This window comes from Leopardus geoffroyi, chromosome C1, assembly GCF_018350155.1.
Source record: "Leopardus geoffroyi isolate Oge1 chromosome C1, O.geoffroyi_Oge1_pat1.0, whole genome shotgun sequence".
NCBI lineage: Eukaryota > Metazoa > Chordata > Mammalia > Carnivora > Felidae > Leopardus > Leopardus geoffroyi.
The window spans coordinates 203,835,777-203,863,771 of record NC_059328.1 but is presented as its reverse complement, the minus strand read 5'-3'; the positions used below and the strand labels follow the sequence as shown (position 1 = coordinate 203,863,771).

Here is a 27,995-nt window from a genome sequence, read left to right as displayed (position 1 = left end):
AGGATGGAGGCTCCCTTGTCCTGGCTGGGGGCCCCGGTCTCCTTTCCCGGGGACTAAGCCATGAGATGCCCCGCCCTGCCCCAGCTCACAGCTTGGTCATATGTGCACACGGAAAGTTCTTCAGGCCTCTTTATTCTCAGTTTCGTCAGCACTTATAAAACCAGACTGGAGGCAGAGAGGCCATTCAGGAAGGCTCCCTTCCCCACCCCCAAACTCAGCCAAGGTCTGATAGGTCGGCCTGCTCCCTGTGGAGGGGACTCTGAAGGTGGGGTGGGGGCAGGGGAAATTGGGAGCTAGGCCAGGCCTGCTGGGCCACCCAGTCCCCCTGCGAAAAGGGGAGCTGGGCCTGGAGAGGGACAGGAAGTAGGACCAGCCCAGCCCTCCTGAGTCCTGGGGGTTCTCCCTCTCCTGCTGACATTCTAGGGCTGGGACCCTGGCTGTCCCTGAATCACCCACCCCCATAGCCCCACCCTGCTTCTACTTCTGTATCCCCACCCCCGCCCTGTCCTCCCTAAATATATACAAATGTACAGGGGGTTCCACCCCTGCTGGGTGGGCCCCTTCTTCCATCTCCCTCTCTCCTTTCCTTCCCTCCCCTCCAGCCCTCCCTGGGCCCAGCCTGGGGGTGGGAGGTGTGGACAAGAAGGACCCTTGTGCAAAGCAGCTGGCACCAGAGCTGGTGAACTGAGTCCCCACCCTCCCAGTGAGCACCGCCCTCTCCCCCTCCCCTTGGGTCACCCCCTGGCCTTGTGTCCCAGGATCAGGAGGAGACTGTTGGGGATCCTGGGAGGGGTCCCAGACTCCTGGGTCTTTTTAGATACAGCACCATCCTAGCAAGCAAAGTCTTCAAAGAGTCCTCCTCGGGGACCAGGAGGGTGGTGGTGGTTGGGGAGCAGGCCGCTGGCTCCCCCACCCTCAGCACAGCCCCGGCTTGGGCATGGACTCTGCAAGGTAAAGAGGGAGCGGGACGTGGAGAATGCAAGCCCTGCCCCCATGCCCCGCCGCCCCCCACCCCCCACCCCCACCCCGCAGCAGCCAGCCTTTCCTCGCCCCCTAGGGTAGGGGCTTCCAGGGAACCCAGGAAGAGCTTGGGCAGGCTAGTTCAGAAGTTGCCGAGGCCTCCAGTCCCGGGAGAGGGCACCGGCTGCACTCCACAGAGCGCCCTCACCTGCTCCTTCAGCTCCTGCAGCCCCAGGGTGGAGATGCCCCCAGTGGAGGTCCGCAGGGGGGTCTTGGGACGACGCCACACCCGCTTCAGTCGGTCCCAGGACACCTTGGGGTTCAGAGTGAGGGGACAGCAGCGGGCTCAGGAAACTTGGTAGAGGAGAAGGGCGGGCCTCACCAGGCCCACCTTGTAGGACTTCCTGCCCCAGCAAACCCCCATTAGGACTCCCCAACCCTCCCCACCCATCCCCTTCTCCTGACTCCTCAGCAACCCCGGGCCTTCCGGCCAGTCAGGAGACCCTGGCCAAGAACCCCGGCTTTGCAGCCAAGCCAGCTGCACCAGGAAGACTGTACTGCCCCCGGCTTTTCCCACAGCCCCTCCTCCCACCCTCCACGCCCCCTCTGGGTGGCCCCCACCAGGCCCCCATCCCTTGCCTCATAGATGTAGTCCAGGATCTCCAGCAGGGTGAGGATGCTGGCCCCGATGAATAGGCCCATCTGTCCCCCGAGGTCTCCTGGGGCGCACAAGGGCAGGGTCAGAGGCACAGGCTGGGCTCATCCGCCCCCATGGAATCTGGGTCAGGGCCTCGTCTCACCCAGGAGGGCTGACAGGCCGTAGGCCGCTCGCTGCTCCATGGCCTCGGAGGTCAGGGCTTCAAAAAAGACATCAAGGACCAAGAAGTTCTCCCTGTGGAGACAGGAAGCAGGGTGTCCCTGTGGGGCCATCCTGATCTGAGTCCCCTGCACCAAGAAGCTGGTGACCACCCTCAGACTCCCAAAGGCTGTGAGGGAAGACAGTCCCAGATGCATGTCTGTTTCATATTTTGAGGGTTAGCCAAGGGCCTGGGAGAGCAAAAGGAAACTCCTGGGCCTGGGGGCACCTGGGTGGCTCAGTCGGTCGAGTGTCTGGCTTCAGCCCAGGTCATGATCTCACAGTTCATGAGTTTGAGCCCCACATCGGGCTGTCTGCTATCAGTGTGGAGCCCGCTTTGGATCTGCCGACCCCACCCCCTCTCTGCATCTCCCCCTCTCGTGCACTCTCTCTCAAAATTAAACATTAAAACCACGAAAACAAAAATAAAAACAAACAAACAGAAACCTCCTGGGCCTGAAGGAGCCCCTCCTGCCTTCTGTAAGGCAGCAAATGGCATTCACTCTGTATCATCCCAATACCTCTCTAGAACTTTCAGTGGCTCCCCTTTGCCTAACAGTACCCCCCAAAATTCTTTTTCCAGACTTCCAAGACTGCCTGTGATCTGCACCTTCTTATCCAGACTTCTTTCTTATCTGCTTCTCTCCACACAGCCTCCCCACTGCTCAGGCTGGTCTGTATATGATCCCACAGTTCTCTAGTCGGGATGCCTCTCCCCCACCCTGTCTCCTCCTGTCACACACCCAGGGTCCTCAGAGGCCCCACACATGCCTTCCCTGCTTCACCTGCCCCGCCCATTAATCTCAGCGGAGGCCTGACGATCAGCACCTCACTATCAAACGTGGCCTCACCCACAAATTGTGGCAGGAGCTTTGTGGTGTAATCACCTCTGTCCCCGCAGGACCCACACCCTGGTACCCTGGCACCCACAGGATGTTCAGCCTTTGTAGATTGACTGCAAGGGACCAGACCCAAGACTCAATGAGGCCTCTCCTGAAGGCCACCTTGTCCCTCTCCCTTGGCACAGCATTCTCTCCATGTGCATTTAATGGCTCCCAGGTTGCTGGGGGGGAGGGGCGGGGGGCAGGGGTTGGGGAGACACAAGCAGAGGGCTGTAAAACAACCATTAAGTGCAATGACCGAGAGGTACAGAGTGCTGTGGGGGCTCAGAAGAAAGGAGTTTGGATGAAGGAGGGCATCCCTGGAGGTGGGGACACAGGACGTGACTTGGGGGATGGGTAGGGATTAATTAGAAGAAAGGGATCGTGAAAAGCATTCCTGGCAGAAGACTCATTAGTAAGAAAGAAACCGCCCACTCCCAGTCTCCATCATGGACCACGCCTGTTGCAGGTGGCCTCTACTAAAGACACACACACACACACACACACGCACACGCACACACGCACACACACACATACCGTATGTAGGTTTCGTTGCGGTTGTACTTCCTTGCCAGGTACCGGGCTGAGCCCCTGTTGGGGATCCTGACCATGGAGATTTCTTTCCCGTAGCGGGTCAGGTTGCAGGGAGTAGGGCAGAAACACGGGCCCTCGGTGCCCCCACCCAAGGAGTCTGCAACACAGAGGTACCAACTGCAGTGGCGGGGGAGGGGGGGGTAGGTGGCCCAGAGGCCCACTGGCTGCAGGGAGAAGGCATAGGGGCTGTCCTGAGGCAGGCAGGTCCTCACTGAGGGCCTCTACTGGCCACCCTGGCACTGCCTAAGGGGGACTGGCTGGGGGTTCCTTCCTGGACCAGCTTCAGACCACCTAAGAAAGTGGGTGAGGGCAGAACCCCCCAGCACCCTCCTACAGGCTTATCTTTCTGTGTCCTAGCCTTTTGGGGCTGAGGAGTCCTCATGGTGTAGACGGAGGACACAGCCCATCCGTCAGAGCCATTCACACGAGATCTCAGACACACTTGGAGCTTGGGGCTTGGAGAGGATGCCGGATGAATGGGATTATATGCATGTTTTCACATATGCAGATGGATGAGTGGGTGAATGGGTGGACAGATGGGCAGAAGGACAGATGCTATGTTTCATATGCTGGATTTTCTTTGTTCCCCCCTTCAGATCCACTCTCCACTCTCCTCCACTTTTCTCTGTGTCCAGGAGGCAGGTCTCTCTGCCAAATGCATTACCTAGACTCCCTTGTCTTCTGGCTTTGGGTTGGGTTTGGCCAGTGGGAGACCCCAGCAGGGTCAGAGAGCAAGGAGGGGAGAGATGCCAGGATAGTTCTTTCCCCAGCTTCCTCACCGCCAGGCCATTGGTTGGCTGAGACTGCTTCCCCCTCGTGTGGCCGGAGTTCCCGTCCTCTGGGACAGCCACACATCTCTGCCTGGGCCCCAGAGGCGCTCCCTTCCTTTACCCTGTAAAGCAGCAAATGGCATTCACTCCTTATCATCCCAATACCTCTCTAGAACTTTCAGTGGCTCCCCATTGCCTAACAGTACACCCCAAAATTCTGGACAACTAAAGTCCCTGCTCACACATCTGCCCCTTCATTAAACACTCTCCCACTGCCCCTTTGGCAGATGCAGTTGGAATGCGTTGGGACAGAGAAGGTCTCAGTTCCACTTCCTGTCATGTCTCTCCCTCCCTGGGGGCCCCATCATCTGGATTACTGCAGCGTTCACCTGACTGGTTGCTCTGCTTCTGGTCTTAACTTCCACCATCCCTTCTCCACAGCTAATCAGAGTCACCTTGATAACATCAGATGGCATTCTTGCCTTGCCTTAAGCCATTGTTGGCTTCCCAGAGCCTCTTCCAGTCTCGCCCCCCCCCCCACCTCCTGTGTTCTCTGCCCTCGGGCCACACTGACCTTTCCGTGATTCCCCTCCCAACTCTCTTTCCGGCTACAGATGTTTAGCACTGAACTGTTCCCACTGCGTAGAACGTGTTCCCCCCTTTTCACCAGGCTGACTCTTCCACATCCTTCAAATCTCAGCTAATCAATCTATCACCTCCTCCAAGGATCGTCCTGCCTTCCCAGGTGGAGCTGCACGCCCATCCCTGGGGCCTTGTAGCACCCCTGTGTTTCCCCTATCCAAGGACCAAGGCTGTGCCTGTGCCAGCACGGTGCCTGCCCACAGTCCTGCTCCATGAGGGCGGCCTCTCGTTCCCACTCTCACCTCCAGCACCAGCCCAGGCTGCCACCATCTGCAGAGGAATGAATGGATGGATGGATGGATGGATGAAAGAATGAGTGAATCGCAGCCCAAGTGAGACCTATGGCCAGATGGGGTTTGCCTTACCCACACTGATAGCAGCGGCGCATCTTTCCTCAGACCAAGAGAGAGGTCATTTCGCTTCCCCAGAGAGGGTGAGCTTGTTGGTGGAGCCACAACAGAAGCCCAACCCTTCACTAACCAGTCCTGGTTTTTCTGCAACCCCTACCCTGCTACCTCCACTTACCCAAGTGTCCACACCTGCAAAGTCCTCAGACCCCCTGGAGGTATGGGATAAGGCTCAACCCTGGAGGGAGTGTCCAGGGAGAGAATAGGAGGAAGGGGGCCAAGGCAATGAGGAGAACAGCAGACAGGGGGGGTGAAGAGGGAGGCGATGGAGAGGCAGGGGAGGGGAGAAGGCAGCACGGACCCAGTGTGTGGTCGGCACACTCGATGTAGATATTTGGCGGGCAGATGGTCTCATTGCCTGAAAGGAGAGAAGATTATTCCTGGAGTCTATGGTTCCACCCCCTCTCCCCCACCACGCTCCCAAATGCGGGCACACACATGCGCGCGCACAGACGTACATGTTTGCACATCCCTGTACATGCACGAGCGTATACATGCTCGTGCATGTACGCCTGAAAATGTACACATGCATATGTGCATCAAACGAATGCACATTGCCTGCATGCACACATGCACACACATCTGTACGCGTGTGTACCAGCACATGCACACAACCGCCTCAAATACACAAGCCCAAATGTACGTAAGCCCACGTATGCAGAAGTGCGCATCAACAGGCCCACAAACATGCATGCGTGCATTGCCATACGCATACGTGGAAACATTTATAAAGTCCCAAACACATACGCATACACTCACGTGAGTGTAGACACGCACACATGTTGTTGTACACATGCACTTGCTCGTGCACATGAGCAGTGTTCTGCCCCTGGAGGTTCTGGAGCCTAGCAGGGTGGCACGGAGGGCTGGCGGGAGGGGAGGGTGCCCACCTGGCATGTGCACCATCCGGCAGTGGCAGCGCTGAAGCACGGCCTCCTTTTCACAGCGCAGCCGGCAGGCAGACACGCTGTAGGCTGAGTAGCCCTGAAGCTCAGGCTCCCTGAGCCCGCTCTCTGCCCGGCAGTTGCCCCAGGGCTGGGGCAGATAGGTCAGCTGCAGAGGGGGTGCATAATGGGGTCATGCCCAAAAGGCCCACCTGGCCCTCCATTGCCCACAACCTCAGCAAAGCCCATGGGTGGCCTGGTGGCCTGTGAGCTTCTGGAGGGTAGGTCTGGTCAGCATCCCCTCTGGGCCCAAAGACCCTGCCCAGTGTCCAATCCAGGGCCCAGCTGGAGGTGCTCACCCGCTGTTCCTGGCAGGACACGAAGGTTTGGAAGCCTGGGGACACGCCAAAGCCCAACTGGTGGATGTAGGGTGGCTCCTCTTGGCTATGGATCTGCACTCGGATGCCGGCCTCAAACGATGTCTCATCTGCACAGTGGAGATGCGGACCTTTGGAAACCCCTCCCAGGCAGAGGGCCCAGGCTGGAGCCCCCAAATCGGTCCCTGTCCCTTTCCCTGCATACTTGTCTCTCTCCAGATGGGCAGGTATTCCTCCTGCTGGATGTCCAACATGATCTCCAGGCCACTGCCCATGCCCCCAGCCCGACTGGGCAGTGAACTCTGTGGATCCGCGTTAAAGGTATAACACTTCCCATAGCGAGTATACACCTGGGGCAGGGGGGTGAGAGAGAGGAAGAGAGGAGGTGAAGCTGAGACAATTCCTGCAGCTCAAGGCTCCCTGTCCTGTGAGAGGGCCCACCTGCCTGGACATCGCTGTCCAACAGCAACCACTCTACAGCCCAGCCTCTTCCCTAAGCTCTATATTTCCCACTGACATCCTCTCTTAGCTGATTAAAGGACATCTCCAGCTTAGCGTATCAATAGCAGAACTCTTGCGATCTTCTGTGCTCCGTCCCTCTGATTTAAGGGCCCTACCATCTACCCCATTTCTCAAGTCAGAATCTCTGACTTTTTCCCTCTCCTTCACTCCTACATTCAATCCAGAATCTGAGCTGGGCAACTCTACTCCTGAAATCTATTTGGAATCCAAACACTTTCATTCCATCTTGTGTCCCCTCTTTCACCAGCATCTCCCACCTCGCTCCGGGCTCCTAACTGGTCTGCCTTCAGCCATCCTTGCCTCTCGCTCCTGGCACCCCCCAACACAGCAGCCAGAGTGCCCATTGTAAAGTACAGGGATCCAATTGAGTCCCCTGCTGGCTTGGAGCCCAACGTTTCCCAGAGGATAAAGCCAAACTCCTTCCCTAGCCTGAAAAATCGCCATGTGTCATGACCTCTCCTGCCACTCTACCCCCAGATCTCAGTGACAAATTCAAACCTATGGAGCACCTTTCCTTCCTCTGGTCTTTGTTCATTTATTTCTCCCTCCTGGAATGCCGCCTCCCCCCACCTTTGGCATGGTTAGCTGTCTTTTAAGTCTCAGCGTAAGTGCCCCCCTCTTTCATTTTTTTTTAATGTTTATTTACTTTTGAGACAGAGACAGAGCGTGAACAGGGGAGGGGCAGGGAGAGAGAGGGAGACATAGAATCTGAAATAGGCTCCAGGCTCTGAGCTTTCAGCATGGAGCCGGACGCGGGGCTCGAACCCACGAACTGTGAGAGCATGACCTGAGCCGAGGTCGGACGCTTAACCGACTGAGCCACCCAGGCGCCCCAAGTGTCCCCTCTTCAGACACACGCACATATACCACACACACACTTAGGGTGATCCTCCGCAGGTGTTCATCGGTTTGCTCAGTGTATACCAAGACCTGAGATTATCTCGTTTATCTGGTTGTCTCCTTGTTCAGTGTCAACATCTCCCCCACTGAGGTTTACGCTGCACAGGAGCAGTGGGTTTGTCTGGTGTCCCCAGCACTGGCCCAGCGGCCGGCACGAGGAAGGCTTATAAGCAGTTACTGCCGCACCGAAAGAAGCTCTTTTCCACTACGGAGGGTTCCCCAGAATGCACACCAGATGGCGCTGGCGTCCCGGAGATGGATGCCGAAGCCCCGCCGGCCAGGAGGTGCGATGGGGTCGTTGCGCAGCAGCTGGGGAGCGGGGGTCAAGAGAGAGGCGGAGGCAGGTGCCCCGCTGCCAGGCTCACCCCACAGAGACGAGCCCCCGGGTCAAACCCATCACAGGCAGCACCTTCCCTGGGGGCAAGGGGTCAGTGCCCTCAATCACTCTCGTGCTCCCTCTCCCCTCTCCTTGGAAACATTTCCAGCTGGTAAAAGCTGGGAGAAAAGGCTTGGGCGGTGTTGGGGAAAACATATCCTAAATGCCTAGCTTCAGAGAAAGGGTGTAGAAGGGAGAGGGGCTGGGTTGTGGAGAGCAGGAAGGATGATTTCTAAGAACTGGGGGCCTGGGGCACCGTTGTCTGGGGAGCAGGGTTAAGTCTTCTGTCACCCAAATATCCTGCCTGCGGATCCTCAAACAAACACGTGTCTAACAAGCACCTTGCAATTTACAAATCATGGCTACATCCAACCCCACTCCCCACCCCCATTTCATGCGCTCGGCAACTCTGATATGGATAGATTTAAATTACTTGGCTTTTATAGGCCAGGAAACTGCAGCTCAGAGAGGTGATGTGACTTGCTCAAGGCCACACAACCAGTCAACTAGTCGGTAGGAGAGGCGGAATTCATCTGGATGCAAGACTTGAGCTGTTCCCACAACCCACAGCTGCCACCTGCCAACCCAAGCCCCAGCTCCCTCTCAGTCCCACCAGCTGAAATGAGACAGGTGAGAAATGAGAGAGGTGAGTGATTTAACACCCGTCTGTCCCCTCCCCCACCACTTCCTCCTTCCCTTCCATTCCACTTCCGCACATCTTCCTCGCTTTTTTTTTTTTTTTTTTTTTGGAAAGCTAACCCTCTCTTTTGGGGTAAGGGGTCAAGGATTACCTGTTTCTAAGCCTTTCATTGTTTTAACGTTTATTTATTCTGAGTGAGTGAAGGGTGGGGCATGAGCAGGGGCAGAGACAGAGGGAGACAGAGAATCCCAAGCAGTCTCTGCACTGTAAGTGCAGAGCCCAACGTGGGGCTCGAACTCACGAACCATGAAATCATGACCTGAGCTGAAATCAAGAGGCTGAGCCACCCAGGCGCCCCACACCTTCCTCATTCTTTGTTCTCCAGATCTGCTGCCCCTCAGTTCATTGTCCCTCCCTCCTGCTTCTCCCCCTGACCAATTTCTGGGTTCCAGTCCTTGACCCTGTCTGTATCAGCCCTGCCCACTCCATGCTGCATGTCTATTTGTGGGGCAGGAGTAGGCATGGCTGACAGTCCCAGAGCATTCGCTGTGCCCAGGCACTGACTAAATGCTTAACGTGCTCTTTCCAATGGAATCCTCACATCTCCCTCTATCAGATGGGGAAATTGAGGCTCAGAGAGATGGGTTGATTTACCAAGGTCTCCAAGATCAGTGCTTCTCAAACTGTGTTGTACACAAAGCACCTGGGGACCTTGTTAAAATGCAGTTTCTGGTTCAGTCGTGTGTGTTGGCAAGGGGAGGGGGACAAGACGGAGATTCTGCATTTCTAACAACCGCTGGCACGTGGACCGTACTTCAAGTAGAAAGGCCCAAAATGAATGGGTGAGAGTCCCGTAGGACAGCTCCACTTTAGGTCTGCGCTCTGACAACGTGTTACTGGAAGGAGGGGAACCCGGAGAGGGGCTCGGTGCAAGATTCCTGGGTCCCCAGGGGTGTGGGAAGGGTAGATGGGGAGAATACATAAGTATTTGACTCAAATCTCAAGGCAGCCACCCTCTTCCTACTTCGGGCCAAGAAGATGCTGGAATCAGCTCTTGCTGATGAAGCTGGTTTGAGTGTATGCTCCAGCTGAGAGGCTAAACAAGGCGTGGACTGTATGGGGGACCCGTTTAGGTTTAGTGAGCTACCCCCCACCCTCGATGTGCAGCACCGCCCCGGTGGCTCCCCCTGATCACCAGGAACCGTCATGGCCTCTCCACAGCTCAGCCTGACCCAACCCAAAGGACTGTGGACTCCCCGCAGCTGAGAGGCTCAGAGCCCATTTCGGCATGCGTAGACCCCAGTACAACTCGTAGAAGGTGTGAGGTGGAGGGACGGAGTGCCAGGTGAACCCTACCAAAGGTCTTGCACTATGGTGCTTTTGATTTATTTTCTCCTTTGAGAAGGGCTCTCCTTTGCCTTCCGGAAAACCACACGAGGAGAGTATCGTTGCCCCCATTTAATGGTGAGGAAGCCCAGGGAGGGAAAGTGAGTTGACTAAAGGCACACAGCCAGTAAACGACAAGAGATCCAAACGGAACTGAGCCCAGTGCCAAAGCAGAATTAGCCCTTATAAAACACCTGGCGGGTGCGTATCCGGTGACTAAATGACTCTGGTAGGCTCCTGACCCTGGGCGGGCCTTGGGCAGCCTCCCTTTCAATACCTCCAGTAAGTACACACAGACCATTCTGCACGACACTGAGCCCGGCCCTGTGCGGGGCAGGGATAACCAGGAAGACTTTGACTACAATGGCTTTGGAGGGGGGGTGGTTACCTGGCACCCCTGCCCTCGAGGGGGTTGTGCAGAGTGGGGGTGGCGGTGGGTGAACATGCTCCGGGTCTGATGGATATACTCTGCAGGGAAGGGACAGGCCAGACTGGCAGGGCCGGGCCACTTGCACAGCCCAGGTCAGGCCCGACCGCTGGGCAGAGCAGAGCGTTGCCCCGGAGACGGTCCCCGGGCCAGGCAGGCAGCGGCGGGTGGAACTGCCAGCTCCTAAGTGGCAGAACCCTGGTGGCGGCACAGCCCACAGCCTCTTCCATGGAGACGGCACGGCCGCTCTGCCTCAAGGTCCCCCGGGCTGGTCACTGCTTTCTTCCCCATGGACTGGCCCAGAAGGAGGGAATGCATACAGGAGAGTCCAGGGTCCCGCAGCGGAAAGGAACGGGTGCTAGGCTAGGATGTGCTGGAGTGGGCCGAGGGTCTGTCTCCAAATGACCCACTACCAGCCCTCAGCCTTAGAGGCTCAGACCCCTACCTCTGTATCTCCCATCTCAGACCCCTCCCATCTCAGACCCCTACCTCTGCCTTTGGTCTGCACAGCCCCCCCCCCCCCCCCCACCTCGCTTTCTGCCTTAGCTCCTGGGTCCGCCCTCCTGACCCTAGGCTGAGCACATGGCCTCCCAGAATCCCTCTGGCCCCGGGCTGAATAAGCTTCTAGACGGGAATCTGTCTGTGCTGCGTGTGGACCCTTGGACCCTTCCATTACCTTTCTTTTCCTTTTGGCCAGCCCTCCGCCTGTCCCTCTCAGACCAGCCCACCCTTTCTTGGCCTGGACCCTGGCCCGGGTCTGACTCCCTGGTCTCTGTCCCTCTGATCTCTGTGTCTCACGGCCCTTCTCTATTCTCTTGGCCTGCCTGTCCTCAGCATCTGATAAATTATCCATCTGGCCTCTGTTTCTCGGTCCCTTGCCCTCTGTCAGCCAGCCCATCCCCCTGGCCTCTGTCTTCCTCTCCCATTGGCCTGGCTGCGCCCTGTCCTTTCCTTTCCTTTCCCCTCTGCATCTGCAGCCTGTTTATCCTAGCCGAGGTGTCCAGTCCCCATCTCTTATCTTCCTACTAGACTCTCCCCTGGGCCTGAGACTGCTGCTGCCAAGCCAGGAACCCTTCCCCGGGCATGCCCCCCTCTCCTTCTCCCTGCCCCCTCCTCCAGGTCTGCCCTGGACAACATCAGAGGTTGGGGGGGAATCTGTCCTCTCTGAGCTCCCTACTCTGAGCAGTGGCTCCTCACAGCCTCTTGGGTTCCATCTACCCACAGCTGCCATTTCCCCCAGGAAAGCTCTCCTTGGCTGGCTTGCATGCACCCCCAGCCCTCCCCACCCCTCATCCTCCCTGCAGTCACGGAGCCCACGGGGTTAACAGGCAATTAGCGGGGCCAGGGCTCAGAGCTGTGGGGGAGAGGGCCAGGGGCCTCCAGGAGATAAGAAGCCAAGCAGCCAAGGCTGGGCTAATCCCAGAGCTAATCTGCAGCCTAGGCTTTTATCTCCACTGCCTTCTGGGCACCCTGCCTCTGCTAAGGCCCTGGCGCCTCCCCCCCAACTTTTCCATAAGAGCTTCCTCCTGCCCCACATTCCGTCAGCCCTCCCCTGATGTGGTCCAGGCCTGGACCTCTCACTCAGGCCTCTGGAATGAATTCTCTTTAACCCTGTGGTGCCCTGGAGTCCATGGGGGTGGCCAGTGGAAGGGGGTGCATCTTCATCCATTCTGGACTGTGAGTAACACCCCAGGCTGAACAGCTCTTGAAACAACACTCAGGGGTGGTCCACGTGTCCAAGTTCAAAGGCTCCTGCCTCTCTATCCTCCTCGATGGGGAAGGAAGAGGGCATCATCGTGCAAAGGCCACAACAGAGGGGTGGCAAGGTACATATCCAAGGGCACATAGGAAGATGGGGCAAATTCAGAGTCCAGTCCCTCTCCTCCACTGGCCCCAACACTCTCCTCTAACCCCCCCTGAGGAGTCAGCAGACCCTGGTGCCAGCTTCAGCTCTACCACTGACAGCCTTGTGTAACCTTGGCTAGTAAAGTGATTTATTGACTTCTCTGGACCTCAGTTTCCTCATCGGTCAAGTGGAAATAGAAATTCTTGCCTGGCTTATTTCATAGGGTGGTTGTAAGTGTATGAAAGAGGCATCTGCTGAGTGAAATAATGTACATGAGTCCTCAATATTAGTAACAAGAGTGTCATAGAGACCAATAAAACCTGGGGCAGAGATCGACCACTGGAGGGGGTGCTGGAAATGGATACACATATCATAGCTTCATAATATGGGGAAAGGGGCACGTGTTTTGGAATCCTACAGAACAGGGTTCAAATCCTGGCTATGCCACCAACCGTTGACAAGTAACCTTGGGTAAGGATGCATGATTTAATCTCTCTGAGCCTAGGATTGCGCATCTGTGAAAGGGAAGTGGTAACTTCTCCTAAAGTTAGTTATGAGGATTAGAGATAAATTCAGAGTGGGGTGTGGTAGGGTGTTCAAGAAAGATAAGGGAAGGGGTATGGTATGGGGTATAGATTTGTGAATGGAACTTCTTGCCAAATGGTGCAGCTGTTTCTTTTTCTTTTTCTTTCTTTCTCATTGAAGTATACTTGACATTGGTGTCGCATTTTGATCTTGGATTCCCACTGGTCCCATTCTCAGGGCACCATGCACCTTGGTAAAGGCTCTCCCAGCAATTTGGGAGAGACTGTGTTTCTTAGGGGATGGGGCTCTGTCAGAGTGAACCACCCGCCCCGGCACAGGGATATGGCTCTCCTACCGGATGAGAAGCAGCACCGAATGAACAGGCCTGCAGCCCAGCCTGGTTCACATCTGAGGCCTGCCTATATTGTCTGTAAGATTCGGATTCAGTCATTGAACCTCTCGGATCTGTGTTATGAGGTAAGAGATGATATACATAAATCATAGCAACATCTAACATGTACTTAGTGCTTACTCTGTGTCAGGCATGGCCCTGGGCACTTTATATAAATTCACTCCTTAATTCCCACAAAAACCCTGCACTAGAGGTCTCTTATCCCCATTGTAGAGACAAAATACTAGAAGCCCAAAGAGGGTAGGGAACCTGCCAGGGTCGCATATCATGGCACAGCAGGGTACCAGGCAGTCCGATGCGATGCCCAAGCCTGTGCTCATATCCACTGTGTGATGATACACACCTGTCACAGCACTGGCAAATAGTAGGTGCTCAAGAAATGGCAGGTGTTAAAACAGCATTTATGTGCCCGTCACTATTCCTTGAGGCTGTGCGCTGTGTCAGGCACTGTGCTTGGTGCTGGGGATGGTTCAGAGAACAAAACAGACAGTCTCTGCCCTGAAGGCGTTTGCTGTCTGGCTGCAAAGGGATTCATTCATTCAAAACGTGTTTATCGAGCCACCTACACTATGAGGCAGGTGCACAGCAGCCGGGAACAAAATAGAACAATCACAGGTATAGGCAGATCATTACTGCCTGGGACTATTGCTGTGACGGGAATCCCACAAGTCCTCCGGCAGGGGGATTGGGGTTGGAGGGTAGAGCTTCCCGGAGCAAGCTCACTCACCCGCACCGGAAGGGCTTGGGTTCCCGCCACACCGTCCAGACCGAAGAGAATGCCCCCCCCCCCCCCCCAGCAGGCCTGGCCTCCTCCCCTACCACACCCCCACAGCCAGCCAGGTGCTTTTCAGAGCAACCTCCTCCCCAAGGTCGAAGCGCTCCCGCTCCCAGGTCCGGGAGGAAATGGGAGCAGTGTTTGTTCAAATGTAAATGTGTGAGCTGCGGTGGAAGAGAAGTAGGGGGCGGTCAAGGCCGCGTGACTCCAGGCCGAGGTCGCTCTGGGAGCCAGGAGAGCTTGGGGCCGTAGAAGAATGCGGTGACTCCAGGAGTGCGCCGCGTTTCCACGGGAGAGGAGCGCGCAGGGTGTCCAGCACGCAGGTAAACCCATAAACCTGCTCCCAGGTAGCTACCACTTAGGCCTTAAATCCTAGAAAGGCAGTTTTCCAGGCGAGAATATTTTTAATTTGTAACGAAGCCCTTGCCTGACATTGCCGCCCCTGGATGCAAAGTTATTCGTTAGAGAGTTTTGTTGACACAGTGCGGCACACACCCACGGCCGGGCGGGAGTTCCCGGGCCAAGACTGAGCAGGTGGCGGTGGGGCGTGTGGGTGTGCGCCCCCCACCCCAGCACACGCACCCGGGCATCCGGGCCGGGCCCAACCGCACCCCGAGGGCCGCACCCACCGCCGCGCGCTCCCCGCCGCCCCCTCCTCCCTCCCGCGGGGCAAGCATCCATCACCGCGCCCGAGCGCCCTCCCTCCCGTCTCCTCCGGGCGCCTCGGCTCTCCTCCCTGGGTTTGCCTCATTTGCATTCCCTCGGCTCCCGGCTCCTCGGCAAAGTGACCTCCGCACACAGCAGAAGCCAGAGGCTTCCACCGCGGAGGGAGACACCGCCTCCCGCCGCCCGCCGCGGCCGGGGAGGGCCGAGGGGGCGCAAGCCCGGACGGCAGGGCGGGGGCCCGGGGGAACAGTTCTCTGGGGGCAGCTGGAGGGCCCGGGAGCGGCGGGAAAGGCCTGGGGCCGGGGGGCGCAGACGGACTCCGGTGGGATTTGAACCTCAGGTCCTCTGTGTTGAGGGAGTGGCACGTGGAGGTCAGCACCGGGCCCGCGAAGCTGCGCCGCGACAGCCCGCTTGGAACCTGGGGAGCCCCAACCCGGTTCCCTCCCCTGCACCCCCACTGGAGAGGGGCCAGCCCTACCGGGCAGTCTCCCAGGAGTCCCCAGTTCCCCCCCGTGGGGCCTGACCAGTCCCTGTCCCCGCTCCCCTGGCCTGCCGAGCCGCCTCCCCTCCCCCCATTTGGTATTTACACCTTTCACACATTTGTAAGCTATTATCCTGTCCACGCTTAGTCACCGCTGAGCCAAGCGCCACGGATTTAGCTCCTTTAATCTTTCCTCCTAAATCAGTCCTCCATTTCCCCTTAATCATCCCGTGGCTCCTCTCTGAACTCTCTCGCTGCCGCCTCGGCTGCTGCAGCCCATGCCTGTCTCTCTGGAACTGCTCCCCCTCCAACCCCAAACGGGTGTCCCAAGGGTATGGTGAACGTTAGAGGGGGCCCGGGGTTGGATTTCCAACGCTGCGGGTCCCCAGCTTGGGAGCCAGGGGAAGAAGTTTAAACACTCCCCCCACCAACCCCTTTCTGGAAACACACAGCACTCTGAACCTTCTCCTCTCCATCCTCGCTGTCTCTGTCCTCCTCCTGCCTTCCCACCCCCATTCATCTGGATTCATCTGGATGGCTCCAAGACCCTAACCCTCAGGTCTCCTGACCATGGTTCTGGCTGTCCACCCCCCCCCCCCCCATGAGACAGAGGTGGCATTGCCGAGAGAGCGTGGAAGGACAGGGCAACGCTGATAACCCACCAGCCTGAGGCTGCCCTCCTCCCCTCTCCAGGGTGACTGTCCATCTCTCCCTGACCACCCTGTCTCCACACTGCACTCACTCCCGCCCAGTGGAACCCACTGACTCAGGCGCCTCAACCTGAGCAGCGCTGAAACTCAACCCTCCTAGTGTTCCCTGGGATGCCCCTGCCTCCCTGCCACCCATTCCTGTTCCTTTCTGCCCCCCAGCCTGGGACTGGCAGGGGCAGCCCTGCCGCCAGCCACAAGAGGGAGAAGATTCGTCCCTGGAATCCAAAGGGCAAGGGTGGGAATCCTGCAAGGAGCATGGGTAGGGGAGACAGAGGGAGGACAGGAGGGGGATACTGGGGCCATTTCTTCAAATGCTAATCAGCATCTTCCGGCAGTGCCACAAGAAGCTGAGCTGATAATGAGCCCAGCTCGGGGCTGATTCCTGATTAATGAAGAGGCCACAGGGCTGCTGAGTGGGGCTGGGTGGGGCAGGTCCCTCCTGGCCCTCCCCGCTGCCCTGGAAGACCAGTCCTCTGCAACAATAACAGCCCCCGCCCTTGGGTGTTTGGCCACACCACTTGAATCCCCCACCACCAATCCCACTTGCTGGCCGATGGGAAGCAGCCAGACTGAGGGCACTGCCACCAGGAGGGCCTGAGGGACAGCAGCCAGCTCTGGGGCAGGCGGTGGGGAGAGCAAACACTGGGTTCTGCAAGCTGTGACTTGTAGGTAGCCCTCAAAATATTTCTTAAAGTCAGGAAAATTTTTATTCAAATCATCAAGACTTGGGCTTCCCTGGACAGATCGGAAGACCCTGCCCCCACCCCCAAACACTGGGCATCCCCGACCCGGTCGGTCGTGAGTTAGCTGGGGCTGAGGGACAGCGGCTCCCCTCGGGCATAAGTGATCTTCCCTTCTGCTCAGACCCCACCCTTCCCTAAGGTGTGCCCTCCCCTACCTGACCTGCCTGGCTCCTGAAGGCAGGACAACCCTGAACTAGATGTTGAACTAAATGTTCTCAAGATTCATGCCTTAAGAGAGGACAGGGCAGAGGGGCTGGACAGAGGGTGAGGGTAAGAGGTAAGCTTGTCTGGTAGGTAAGAGGCCTGCGCCAACCTCGGAGGGAAGCCCGTCCGTTCCTGAGCCGAGGGGGGCAGGGGGCAACCCTCAGGCCCTCAGGAGCCAGCAGCCAAGGTGTGGAGTTGTCATGCTCATGGGGTAGCCTTCCCACAACCGAGGAGGTAGGGCAGAGCTGATCAGCACCGCCCTGACCACACCAGGGAAGGCAACGGGCTTAGGAGGAAGCCGTGAGCTTCGGAGGAAGCTGGGATCGAAGGCAGGGGATTGCCAGGATCTGGCATGGGGGAGCCAGGGAGGGCTAGAGGGCCGCATGCATGCTGCCCCCCTGCCTCTGAGCTGTCCTGGCTGGCAGCCGGGGTGGGGCTGGGAGAGGAGGGAGGAGGGCAGGGAGGGGGACTGCCCAGCTGGAAGAGGCCTTGTCTAATTGTGCCTGATTAGTAGAGAGGAAGAGAACAGGGCGAGTGATTAATAGTCACGGCAGTCACCAGCGAGTGGGGAAGGAGGGTTGGGAGGGGGAGGGAAGTCTGAGAGCCAAGAGGGAATGGGGACAGTGAAGTGCCCACACGTCCCTGGTCACCTGCCCCTCCGGGGAGTGGCTGGACCCCTGACGACCCACAGAGAGGGGCTGCATCCTACCCCTGCCTCCTCCAGGATTTTCCACCTCCCCCACGCCTCAATTTTCCAGACAATAGAATGGAAGAGAAAAGACTGAGGTCATGCCCTGCACCTGGGAAGAAAGGTGCATCGGCTGATGTGGTATCAACAGACACCTCAGTGTCTCCAGACCCAGGCCCTATCCTCAGCTCAACCTGGGACCTCAGCCCAGATCATAGACGCCAGAGCTGACACCTACCACCCATATCCTCTGGCCCCGGCTGGAATTCCTAGCCCTGCCCAGTCCTGCAGTCTGAACCTAGTTCCTGGGTCCACTGAGAACTGTGCTGTCCACTACGGTTGCCACTACCCGCGTGCGGCTATCTGAATTGAACAATTCATTTTCTCTGTCACGCGAATCACATGTCAGATGCTCAATGGCCAGTGTGGCTGGTGACTCCCATGTTGGACAGCACGGATACATTTCTATCATCCCAGAGATGTTCTCTGGGAGAGCACCGATCTGGAGAGAGTCTGTGCACACGCATGCACGCACGCACACATGCGTGAATATTTGGAAGGGGTGGGTAACACGGGAATGCTGTAACAGGGGAGGGGAGGGGCTGGGCCTGAGGATCAAGACCAGGGGAAAGACAGGAGACGGCAAATAGCAAAGATGCCTGCATGTGGGTCGGCAACCGCGGGTGGTGCTGGGAATCGACAGGTAAGAGAGCAGGAAGTTGGGGCAGTGGCACTTGCAATTGTGGACTCTTCCAGAGGACACACTATGTGCACGCCAGGCAGTGTGCTGAGTTCTTCTCGGCCATCTTTTTAATCCTCTCAACTGCCCGCCTTGTTTAGGTTCTAATATTGCATTTACTGGATGTAGAAACGAAAGCTCACGGAAGCTTTTTGACTTCTCCAAGGCCACACAGCTTAGAGGGGAGAACCGAGGTTCAGATCCAGACGGTCCGGCTCCAGAAACCACACACTTGACTGCTCCGCCATACACTCCCCAGCTGAGAGGAGAAGCTGAATTTTAGAGCCACCCTTGCATTTTACAGCTAAAGAGATGAAGCCCAGGGAGAGAGAGTGATTTCTGCCTTCGAGTAAGTGGGCAGGCTGAGAGCAAGCCGCAATGGGGAAAGTATGGATGGGGCTCGGAGCACCAGGGTGGGGGGAGCAGATGGTGGTGGGAATCGGAGGAAGGGAGAGAACATATAGGTGGTGAGAGCAGGAGGCGAGGTGGGAGGGGGTGGGTGGGTACGAGACTGAGTAAGGAGGGGGAAGGGAAGAGGAGAAGGGACGGGGTAAGCTAGGTGGAAGGAAGCATGGGTGGAGCGGTGAGTGTCCCCCACCACCCAGGAGCTCTTTCCTCTCTCCTCTCTCTCCCCTCCTCTCCAAACCTCCCAGGCCTGCCTCACCCCTTGAACCTTCCCAGCCTTCTTCAGCCCAGAGCGGCCTCTCTGGCTGGGCTCTTACTACCCATGGACCTCTTTTGGCAATTGATCCTGGCAGCTCAGGATCAACCCTGCATGGCTGGTTAACTCTTGCATGGTTGGTTAAGCTTCTGAGTGTCCCTGTCTCTGCTCCACCAGGAGAGTGTAGGCTGCCTGAGGACAGGGACCGGGGACTGGGGCTTCCCTTCTTTGTTCTTCCCCCACACCACCTAGCAGGTACACAGTAGGCACTCAGAGCTCCTGTTGATTGGGCGAGTGACTGCGAGTCGGTGAGGGGGTATTAGGGAGCGTGGGGGTGAAAGCGACTGCAGTGGTAACAGAAGCAAAAGCAGCAGCTTAGGGGACTGGGGGAGGGCACATTACCCAGAGTAAAAATAGGCTGGAAAATGTGACATTTATTAACTTGGATTCTGGAGGAAAGGTCACAGCAGAGTGGGGAGTGGGAAGGAGGAAACAGGGAAAGCCACAGAACACACGTCCCAGCCCCTTCCCCAAAGCCTGTCTTTGTCACTGACCATCTCACCACTCACACCCTGGCGGGTCCCCTGCCAGCGGATCCCTGTACCCGTCTCCCCACCATTGATCCCACCAGGAGCTCCGTGTTCTTACCGCAGGGTCTGTTGTGGACCTCGTGTCCTCCTGAAAGACCCCTTGTGTTCATCTCCTGCCCCTTCTCTGATCTCACCTTGCAGTACACCCTCATCTTCCCCACGGCCGTGCGGCATGAACCGCCATCCCAGCCCACACTCCCAGACCCTGGTGAATCTGCAGCAGACTCAGCCCTCAAAGGCCAGGTCCAAGGGAGAGTTACGCTCAGCAGACAGGGGATGGGCAGAAGGATATGGGGTCTAGACTGGGTGGGAGACAGGGAACGCAGGCTCTAAAGGGGAATTCCTGTCCCCCAGTGCTTGCTTTGCCCCTCCGCCCTTCTTGGGCCTGCCGCAGCCCCAAAGCTGAGACCCACAAACTTCTGTCGCCCTCTTGTCTGCAGCCCCAGGGTATGAAAGGGCCCGCTGGACACCCGTCCTCCCCTTTAGTCATCCTCAGGATCCCCAGAGACTCCCTGTTCCCAGATCCTCCAGGCACCTCCTTTTCCTAGAGCGAGGCAGGAAACCCCGCTTCCCTCACCTTACTCCCCCCTTCCCCATCTCTCCCTCCCCGCCACCCTCCTTCCCACTGAGGTTTCAACACACTTCCCCTTTCCTTTCTACCACCCCCCCATCCTTGCGCAGGGACACAAAGCTCCCATTGATTTCTGCCCCAACAACACCTGCTGGGACTGGGCTGTGTCTCCCTCCCCCCAACTCTGAGGGGTGAGGATGTCAGACAGAGGGGCTCCATGGACCCAAAAGTCCACATGCACACTCTCTACACCTCATCTCCTTCTTGAGGACTCTCGCAGTCCTGGATTTGGGAGCAGTGATTTTTCCTAGAAGAGGGGTGTGTGGCCACACAAAAGCCCAGTGCCCCACCCCCAGGACGACCCCTCCTTCCTGCCCCTTCCTCCATTTCTACACAACTGCCCCCACACCCAGTGGCAGGAGGACCCAGAGGCTGCAGGCATGGGTAGTGGTGAGAGGAGCCTAGTAGGGGCACGTCTCCTGCTGTACTGAGGCAGTGAGTGAGCGAATGGGAACCTGGGCCGGAGGAAGGAAAGCGCCCTCCCCATCCCTGGGGCAGGCCACTGGAGGCTGGCTGGAGTGGGCACCATGTTGACGCCACGTATTTGCATATGCACTGGGCAGTGGTAACAAGGATGCAAACACTCATGTACACAATGCTGGGAGTCAACCGTGCACCGGGGATCTCTAGCACCAGGGATAATAGATACCCTGTGAGTGTGGGTGAATGGAGCACTGACTGACAGACAGACAGACAGCACGCAAGACACGCCCCCTGAGCTCACACCTGACTGTGGGAGGTGTGCATGGGAGGGCAGCCCAAGCCGACACTCCAGATCTCAATGAGTGTGTGTGTGTGTGTGTGTGTGTGTGTCTGTCTGTGTCCACACACATGTGAGAGATGGCACCAGCAGTCCCCGCATGGGGCGCAGGGATCAAGATAGATGGGCGGGGGGCATCACAAAGGGGATGGCATCCACAGTGTGACCCTGTCCTCGTCCTCAGCAGCTAAGTAAGAGCTGGGATCTGGGCATAGAGATGGGTAGCTCTCGGTGTGTGGGTGTGCAGGTGTGCATGTGAGTATGGTGACAGGGACACTGAGTATGAGAGAGGGAGCGCAGAAAACTGTCCCTGAGAGGTAGGGGTGTGTGTGTGTGTGTGTGTATGTGTGTGTGTGTGTGTGTGTTGCTGGGTTGCAGTGAGGGTGAGCCATGCATTTAAGAGTGAATGAGTGATTCTCAGTGTAAGAGCCAGAGCCGGGCAAGGGAACAGCAAGAACCAGGAAACGGAGGGAGGGAAAGGGAGAGAGGCTGGAGGGGCAGCATGAAAGAGGGATGTGTGAGGGAGTCCGTGAAAGGGGGTGTGTATGAGAGACACAGAGACAGAGAAGAGACACTGGCACCCAGTGTACACGAAGATCAAGATCGTCTCTATCCAGCCTGCCGGTCGGGCCAGCTCCCCAGGAGGCAGCCCTGAGTCCCTCTCTTGCTGGAGCCCCCCAGACACCCGTCCCCAACACCCTCATTCAGTGGGGAGAAGAATCCAGAGGAAAAAGGGAACAAGAGATGAGTGGGGGTCAGTCGGCCCGGCCTTGGCACGGTGCATCCCTTCCTTCCCTGCAAGCTGCCCGGCTTCGGGGACCCCGGGCCCACTCCGGGCCCCCCGGGCCCAGACCTGGGCCCTGCAGCAGCAGCAGAGCCGAGAAGAGGAGCGGCCGCAGCAGCGCCAGGGTGAGCCCCTAGGAGCGTCCCCTGCTCCGCGGCTGGGGAGTGAGAGGGAAACACCGGGCTTGGGGGAGACACGAGGCCAGCCTCTGGTGGCGGAAGGAAGGGAAGCCCTGTAGAGCCCTGTTGAGGATGCCCCTGCGCGCCACCTCCCCCCCCACCCCCCCACCGGCCTCCGGCCACCCCAGGCCTGGCGGGCCAGCTGGCAGGACTCACCACAGAGAAGTTGCTGGCGGAACAGTGGTGCCCACTGAAGTTGCAGCTCTTGAGCATGTCGGCAAGCTGGTGGCCAGTGCGGTTGAGGATGTCTACCATGTCGGGCTCCGGGTAGCGCAGGCCGGCGGCTCGGTGCCCGTCCCGGTCTTTGGGGGGCAGCCCCGTCAGATTGGCCAGGTGGAAGATGTCGGCGTCGCTGAGCGCCGAGTGCCGGAAGCGGTTGATGTTGCAGAGGGTGACGGCCGGGAAGCCAGCCACGGGGGCTGGGGCAGCAGGGTCCATTGCCACCAGGTGAGGCCGGGTCAGGTAGCCCCGGGCCAGGCCAGCCGCCTGGTACAGGAAGGCAGCCAGCGAGGTGAGTAGGGCCAGTGCCCACAGGGTTCTGCGCAGTCCATGGGGGCCTGGGCCACAGGCCCGGCCCAGCCCGTGCAGAGTGCTGGTGCTCGCAAAGGTGGCCAGGTCCCGGGGGGCTGCTGCCCCCCGTGCAGCCCCCAGGAGGCTTTGCTCATCCCCTGCCTCCTTCTCCTTGGGTTTCGCATCCTCCTCTGCAAATTTGATTTTGCACACAATCTCGATCGGCATCTGTCCCCGGCTGCTGGGACTGGCCAGAGCCTCCCTGCCCCTGTCCCTCCCTGGCCGGCAGCCCCCCGGTGCCCTCCGGAGTGGCGGTGGTGGCAGCGGCCGCTCTCCTCAACTCAGGGCAAGCGGGAGGAGGACAGGGACAGGGTGGGGGCCCGAGGTGGGGGAGTCACTCCCACTCCCAGCAGCTCCGCAGCCCTCGTGCTGCCTCTGCTGCTGCTGCCTCTGCTGCTGCTTGTCTCTCTCCTCGATCGTCTCCTTGTGGCTTCCCTTATCAGCACCAGCACAGCTGTCAGCCCCTGCGTGTGTCCCTGCGAGCGAGCGAGCGAGGGAGTGAGCGCTGCTCCGCCACGCCGCGCAGCCCCAGCCGCTCCGCTCAGCATGTGCTCCGGAGCCCACCCCGTGCTTAATAATTCAGGACATGTCAACAGCGCTTCACCGGCGGCACTGGCGGCAGGAGCCAGGCCAGGGGCGGGGGCAGCCCCCAGCCCAGGACTGGGATCCCCGGCCCCCGCCTTCAACAACCTCGTCGGGCTGCCCCCCCCAAACTCTTGTCACACCCTAGGCACTCACGGGGTCCCCAGATGGCCCCACTCCCAGGCCACCCAGGGAAGAGATCTGCACCCAGAGTCCTCAGCTCATTCTGCCACTTTTGGGGGACCACACCCAGGCTCAGCCGACTTCACCACCCCCCCACACCTCCCTGACTCTTGACTCCTGACTCCTGACCCCAGCACCTGGCCACCACCTGCCCCCAACTACCCCACTCACAGCGGCTTCCAGAAACTCCTTGGGAGAGCCACTTGTTTGAATGAGGGAGGGGAGGGCAGAGGAGGGCAGGCAAGGCAGACAAGGGGACAAAGGTGACTCCACCAAGATTCGTGACTGGCCTGGACCTTTGCTCCTGAGCTCAACATCCACCTTCCCCGCCCCTTCCCCCCCACCCCCTCCTGGGATGCTGGCCGCCCCCTCCCCCGCCTCCAAACTCAGTCATTCCTGTGTCTGGGACAGAGGGCACCCTGGCTGACTTGAACATCTGTGGCCACATTTTTCTTCCCCAAACGCTTCCCAAATCCCTTGCCACACCTGTCTGGTGGGTGGGGGAGGGTGTTGGGTGAACGGGCCAAGGAGCAGGAAGGAGGTGTGATGGGTGGGGGAGAGGGTATGGAATGGAGGGAGAGGAAGAGCCCAAATGGGGATTTGGGAGGGAGGAGAAATGTGCGGGCTTGGATGGGGAGTACTATCTCAGAAGCGGAAGCAGGGGGTGGCCCGCAGAATAGGGCAGGGGCGCCCCGGTGAGGCTGCTGTCTTGCCGAAGGGAACAGGCATGTGGGTTGGTATGGCAGGCAGGGGTGGGGCCCCAGTGGGCAGCCCAGGAGGAAATGCCTTGGTGCTCCCAGGCTAGGGTGGTCACAGGGAGCAGCTTGTGTTCTGGGGGGCCCGCGTGAGAACGTGAGCCCTCATGGGGGAGGAAGCACTTGTCCCCCAGAGAAAAGGGGGGGCTGATTAATCGGGGCACTAATGAGCAGCAGGGAGAGGAAGCTCAGAGGGGCGGGGGAGGCGGCTCCATCGATCCGAGCCGCGGAACCAGCAGCTGAAAAAAAAGTGAGAAGGGAATCGATCTGAGGGAAACGGCAGCTGCTGGGGATTAGAGCCCGAGGTCCACCCGCTGCCCAGAGGCCACCCCTCCCCTGCGTCAGGCCTGCCCTGCCAGTCGCAGCCCCCGCCTGGGCCCGGAGGAGGGGCCCACGGGCGGCTACCCCGGGGGTGGGGGTAGGGAACCACGGGGGCCGCCCTGGCTGTGAGACCATATCAGGCCCCATCAGTCACCGTCGCCCCAGCACAGAGCCCACCAGCCCCCTGCCCTGGCCCCGCTTGGCACCCTGCGGTGTTGTCCCCAGCCTCTCATCAAAGTAGCTTCCTGGGGGGCGGGGTGGGGGACTGCGGCTGGGCTTCCCCACAAGCCAGCTCCCCCAAGCTGGGAAGATGAGACCCCTGGGGTCAGGGCTGCGTCTGGCGGCCTCCCAGAGGGGAAAGTGGGGATGGCGCTGGAAGCAGCTGCCGAGTTAGCACTCCGAGTCTCCAAGTGACCACAGTCTCCCTTCCTCTACCCCCTACCCAGGCAGCCCCCTGCCATGCTCTGCCCTCCCGGCTAGAGTCCTAGACCCTTCTGGTGCTGCCACCCCACCTCCTCCTCCCCCAGCCTCTCTTCCCCTTTCTCCTAGTATTGATTTTTCTTTACTGGTTTTTTTTTTTTTAAGGTGATTTAATTGCTTTTTTAAGGTTACTTCAGTCTGGGGCTCTGCCAAGAAATCAAGGAGCTACTCCCCAAGCTCTCCCCAGCACTCGTTGCTACCCTGTACTCAATGCCTAAATTGCCCTGCCATCCACTGAGATCATGGGGTCATACTCTTTTAACATACTGGCCTCCGTCATCATCAGCCCAAATCACACTCCTCTGGAGGGCACAAAGTTGGGGGGGTGGGTGGAGAGGAGAGTTCAGGCCACGGGGAAGTAGAACTGCATTCACTCCCCGCCAGTGCCCCACAGCCAGCTGTCTCCAATTGTCCCCAGGTCCCCATCACCCGGTCTCCCAGACCCCTAGGAATCTGGTTACGCTTGGCGAGAGTTCCCCTTCCATATCCCTGCAGCCCATCCTGTGCCTCCCCTCCAGTCTTTTCCGTCTCTCCTGCCCCCCTATACCCACTTCCCCTCTGGCCCCCGTCCTCCCCCCCCCCCCAATTCCCTCTCCCCGCTTCCCTGCTTGCCTCCCTCTCTGCCCGGCTGCAGTTGGGTGATAATCTCCCTCATTTAGCCTCCCGGCTGCTTCCCCGGCTCATTGCCCAGCTGGTCCCTGGGGCCTGGCCCAGCTTCTTCCCCACCCCCACCCCCAGCCCTGTGCCCAAGCTCCCCCATCCCCTCCTGACTTCCCCCACCCACTCCCCAGGGACCACCTGCCCCCTGCAGTGAGCATCAGGGCCAAAGTGTGGTTGGCCAGGACCTGAGCTGGGTGTGAGCAGAGGGAGAGGGTCTGTCGGGGACCTGGTTCCCGAGTCGGTGTGGGGCACAGGGGTAAGGGGGCTTCAGAGCCAGATTTCCTCTGCTCTCCAGTTGTCCCCATTTCCCAGATTTGTTCCTAGTCCAATCTCCACCCATCTCCATCCCCCAGAGGGTGAACTAGGTTTCCTGATGGCAGTGTGTAGACTGAGAGGCAGAGATTAGAGTGGCATCTGTACAGTCAGATAAGGCAGGGCATGGGAATGGGGGACAGAGGGTGAGGGAGATGACAGGGAGGGCAGAGGGTTCTTACAGAGCACCTGAGAAGGTGCAGGTTTTATTTGGGCAAAATGCCTCAAAGGCAGATCCAGACACCTCTCATGATCCAGCTTGGGGGCTCCTAAGGGATCCTCCAAGGTCCTTCCTATACCCAGGCTTTTGGGACTTCACCTCTTTTCCCAGCAGAGGGACACCCCCCCCCCCATGCTGAGTTGCATCTGCCCCTTCTCACCTTTGTGTCAGCCTCAGACTCCCTTCCTGGGTGGCCCACACATAAATGACATGACCCCCAAACTCTCTCCTAGAGAGAGTCCCCAGCCTCCCCCTCCTCCCAGTGGACACCTTGCCATCCTTCCGAGCCCAGACACCTGTCCCAGGCCTGGCTCTGGTGCGGACCAAGGGATGAGCTAGTGTGGGACAGATGTGGGTGGGAAGGGACAAGGATGGGGGGGTGGAGGCCGGGACTGGGCCAGGCCTGGCTGGTGAGCGAGCAGCGGTGACAAACGGGCTGTGCGGGGGCCGAGGGGCGGGGGGCGGACGGCGGCTGATTTATCTGGGTTATTTATGCCGCGGACGAGGCAGGAGAAGCGGTTAATGAGAGTTCCAGTGAAGGGGGGTGGGGAGGCCCGGACGTGATCTGAGGCGACTGAAGAGGGTTAGCGTCCCACCGCCAGGCCCTGCCCCCACTGCCCGCCAGCATTCTGCACCCCCTTCCCTGTCCTAGGGCCAACCCAGCCTGATCCCTCTCCTGTGGCTCACACCAACACCGCCCCCCATCCCCTTTTGAGGATGGCCAAGCCAAGGCAATGGATCACCGGGGCCGAAGGACACCAGGTCCAAGATCGAGGGGCAGGCAACCGGAGGAACTGAAGAGAGGACCAGGAAAGGGAGAGTAGGGAAGAAGAAAGATGAAAAATCTTGGCTAGTCAGAAACTGACCAAGTCTGCGGGGCCTGAGGGGGCAGGGCGGGGTAGGAAGAGACCAGTGTGGGAGTGGGTGGGCATGAGGCAACCTCTGAACTGAGGCTGGAGAGAGGGCAAGGGGCACTGGAGGGCAAATTTGGGGTCAGCCAGGAGCCGTCATGGAGGCCTGAGAGACCGGCTGGGAGTGGGGGTGCTGGTCAGAGAGAAGAGGGAGCCAGGGAAGGAGGGGGAGAAGATCCAGAGAAGGAGGGGGAGAGGGCTTTGCAGCAGCGAAAGCTGCTGGGAGCAGATAAGGCGGCACAGCAGCAGGAGGGATTAAAGCTCTGAGGGGCAGGGGCGGGGGCGCGACGCAGGACGCGGGGTGAGGGGGGGGCGTGGGGTGAGGGGTACGAAGGAAAGGGCTGAGGGCAGGACATCAGGGCCAAGGAGATGAGCAGGAGAAACAAGGGCTGTGAAGGGCGCAAGATTAAATCAGGGGCCGGGAGATGACTACTGCCTGGCAGAGAGGAAAGAAGGAGTTCCTGATCATCTCTTCTGGGCATGGGGACTCTGCCACTGTTGGCGAGGCCCCATACCCCGCGAGTACCAAGGGTGGCAGAGCTAAGCAGGGGTGAGCAGGGTAGATTGGGTGGGAATGGCAGGTGCCGGCCCTGGGAGCCTCTGAGCTCCTGGCTGGAGAACCCAGGGCAACGCAGCGCCTCCTTGAGGTGACCAATGGAACTCTGCCACGGGGAGCAACAGTCAAGGGTGCTCAGCCCACCCGCCCCGGGATGGAGCGCCAGCCCCATCACGCCCAGGGTGGCAAGAACTAATGTCTCAAGGGGCACTTCTTTGTAGGGAGGAGTATGGGCCCGGAGGGTGGGCCGTGGCTTGCCCAGGCTCCTGCTCAGACCGGGCGGCCCCTTACCACCTCCTGCCCTCCGGTTCTCCGTGCCTCCCAGAAAGGTGTGCTCAGGCAGGGTGAGGCCCCTGCTCCCTCCAGAGGAGCCGAGGTGGCCGAGGCGGCGGAAGGGGGAGCCTGGAGGGAAGGAAGGGGAGGAGGAAG

General features: G+C 58.9%; 1 protein-coding gene and 1 long non-coding RNA gene across 5 annotated transcripts; one reads left to right on the top strand and one right to left on the bottom strand.

Moving 5' to 3' along the window:
- Positions 1-115: 115 nt before the first annotated feature.
- Positions 116-27,968, bottom strand: ASIC4 (acid sensing ion channel subunit family member 4). 4 transcript variants are annotated; one of them, XM_045481386.1, is made up of 11 exons: positions 27,858-27,968; positions 22,173-23,062; positions 6,577-6,721; positions 6,354-6,481; positions 6,001-6,163; positions 5,412-5,468; positions 3,235-3,388; positions 1,761-1,852; positions 1,600-1,679; positions 1,169-1,273; positions 116-944 (listed from the first exon to the last, which is right to left on the bottom strand). In XM_045481386.1, exons 2-11 carry the CDS (start codon positions 22,752-22,754, stop codon positions 831-833), a joined length of 1,620 nt encoding a protein of 539 aa, XP_045337342.1. In that variant the 5' UTR covers positions 22,755-23,062; positions 27,858-27,968; the 3' UTR covers positions 116-830. The 4 variants fall into 4 exon arrangements, with proteins under 4 accessions (XP_045337342.1, XP_045337345.1, XP_045337344.1 ...); XM_045481389.1 differs by having other exon boundaries at positions 27,861-27,939; XM_045481388.1 differs by lacking the exon at positions 27,858-27,968 and adding an exon at positions 23,523-23,708.
- LOC123599521 lies at positions 14,281-22,117 on the top strand. The gene is made up of 3 exons (XR_006713176.1): positions 14,281-14,503; positions 18,513-18,760; positions 21,856-22,117. It is a non-coding gene; the product is annotated as an uncharacterized LOC123599521 (long non-coding RNA).
- Positions 27,969-27,995: the final 27 nt, after the last annotated feature.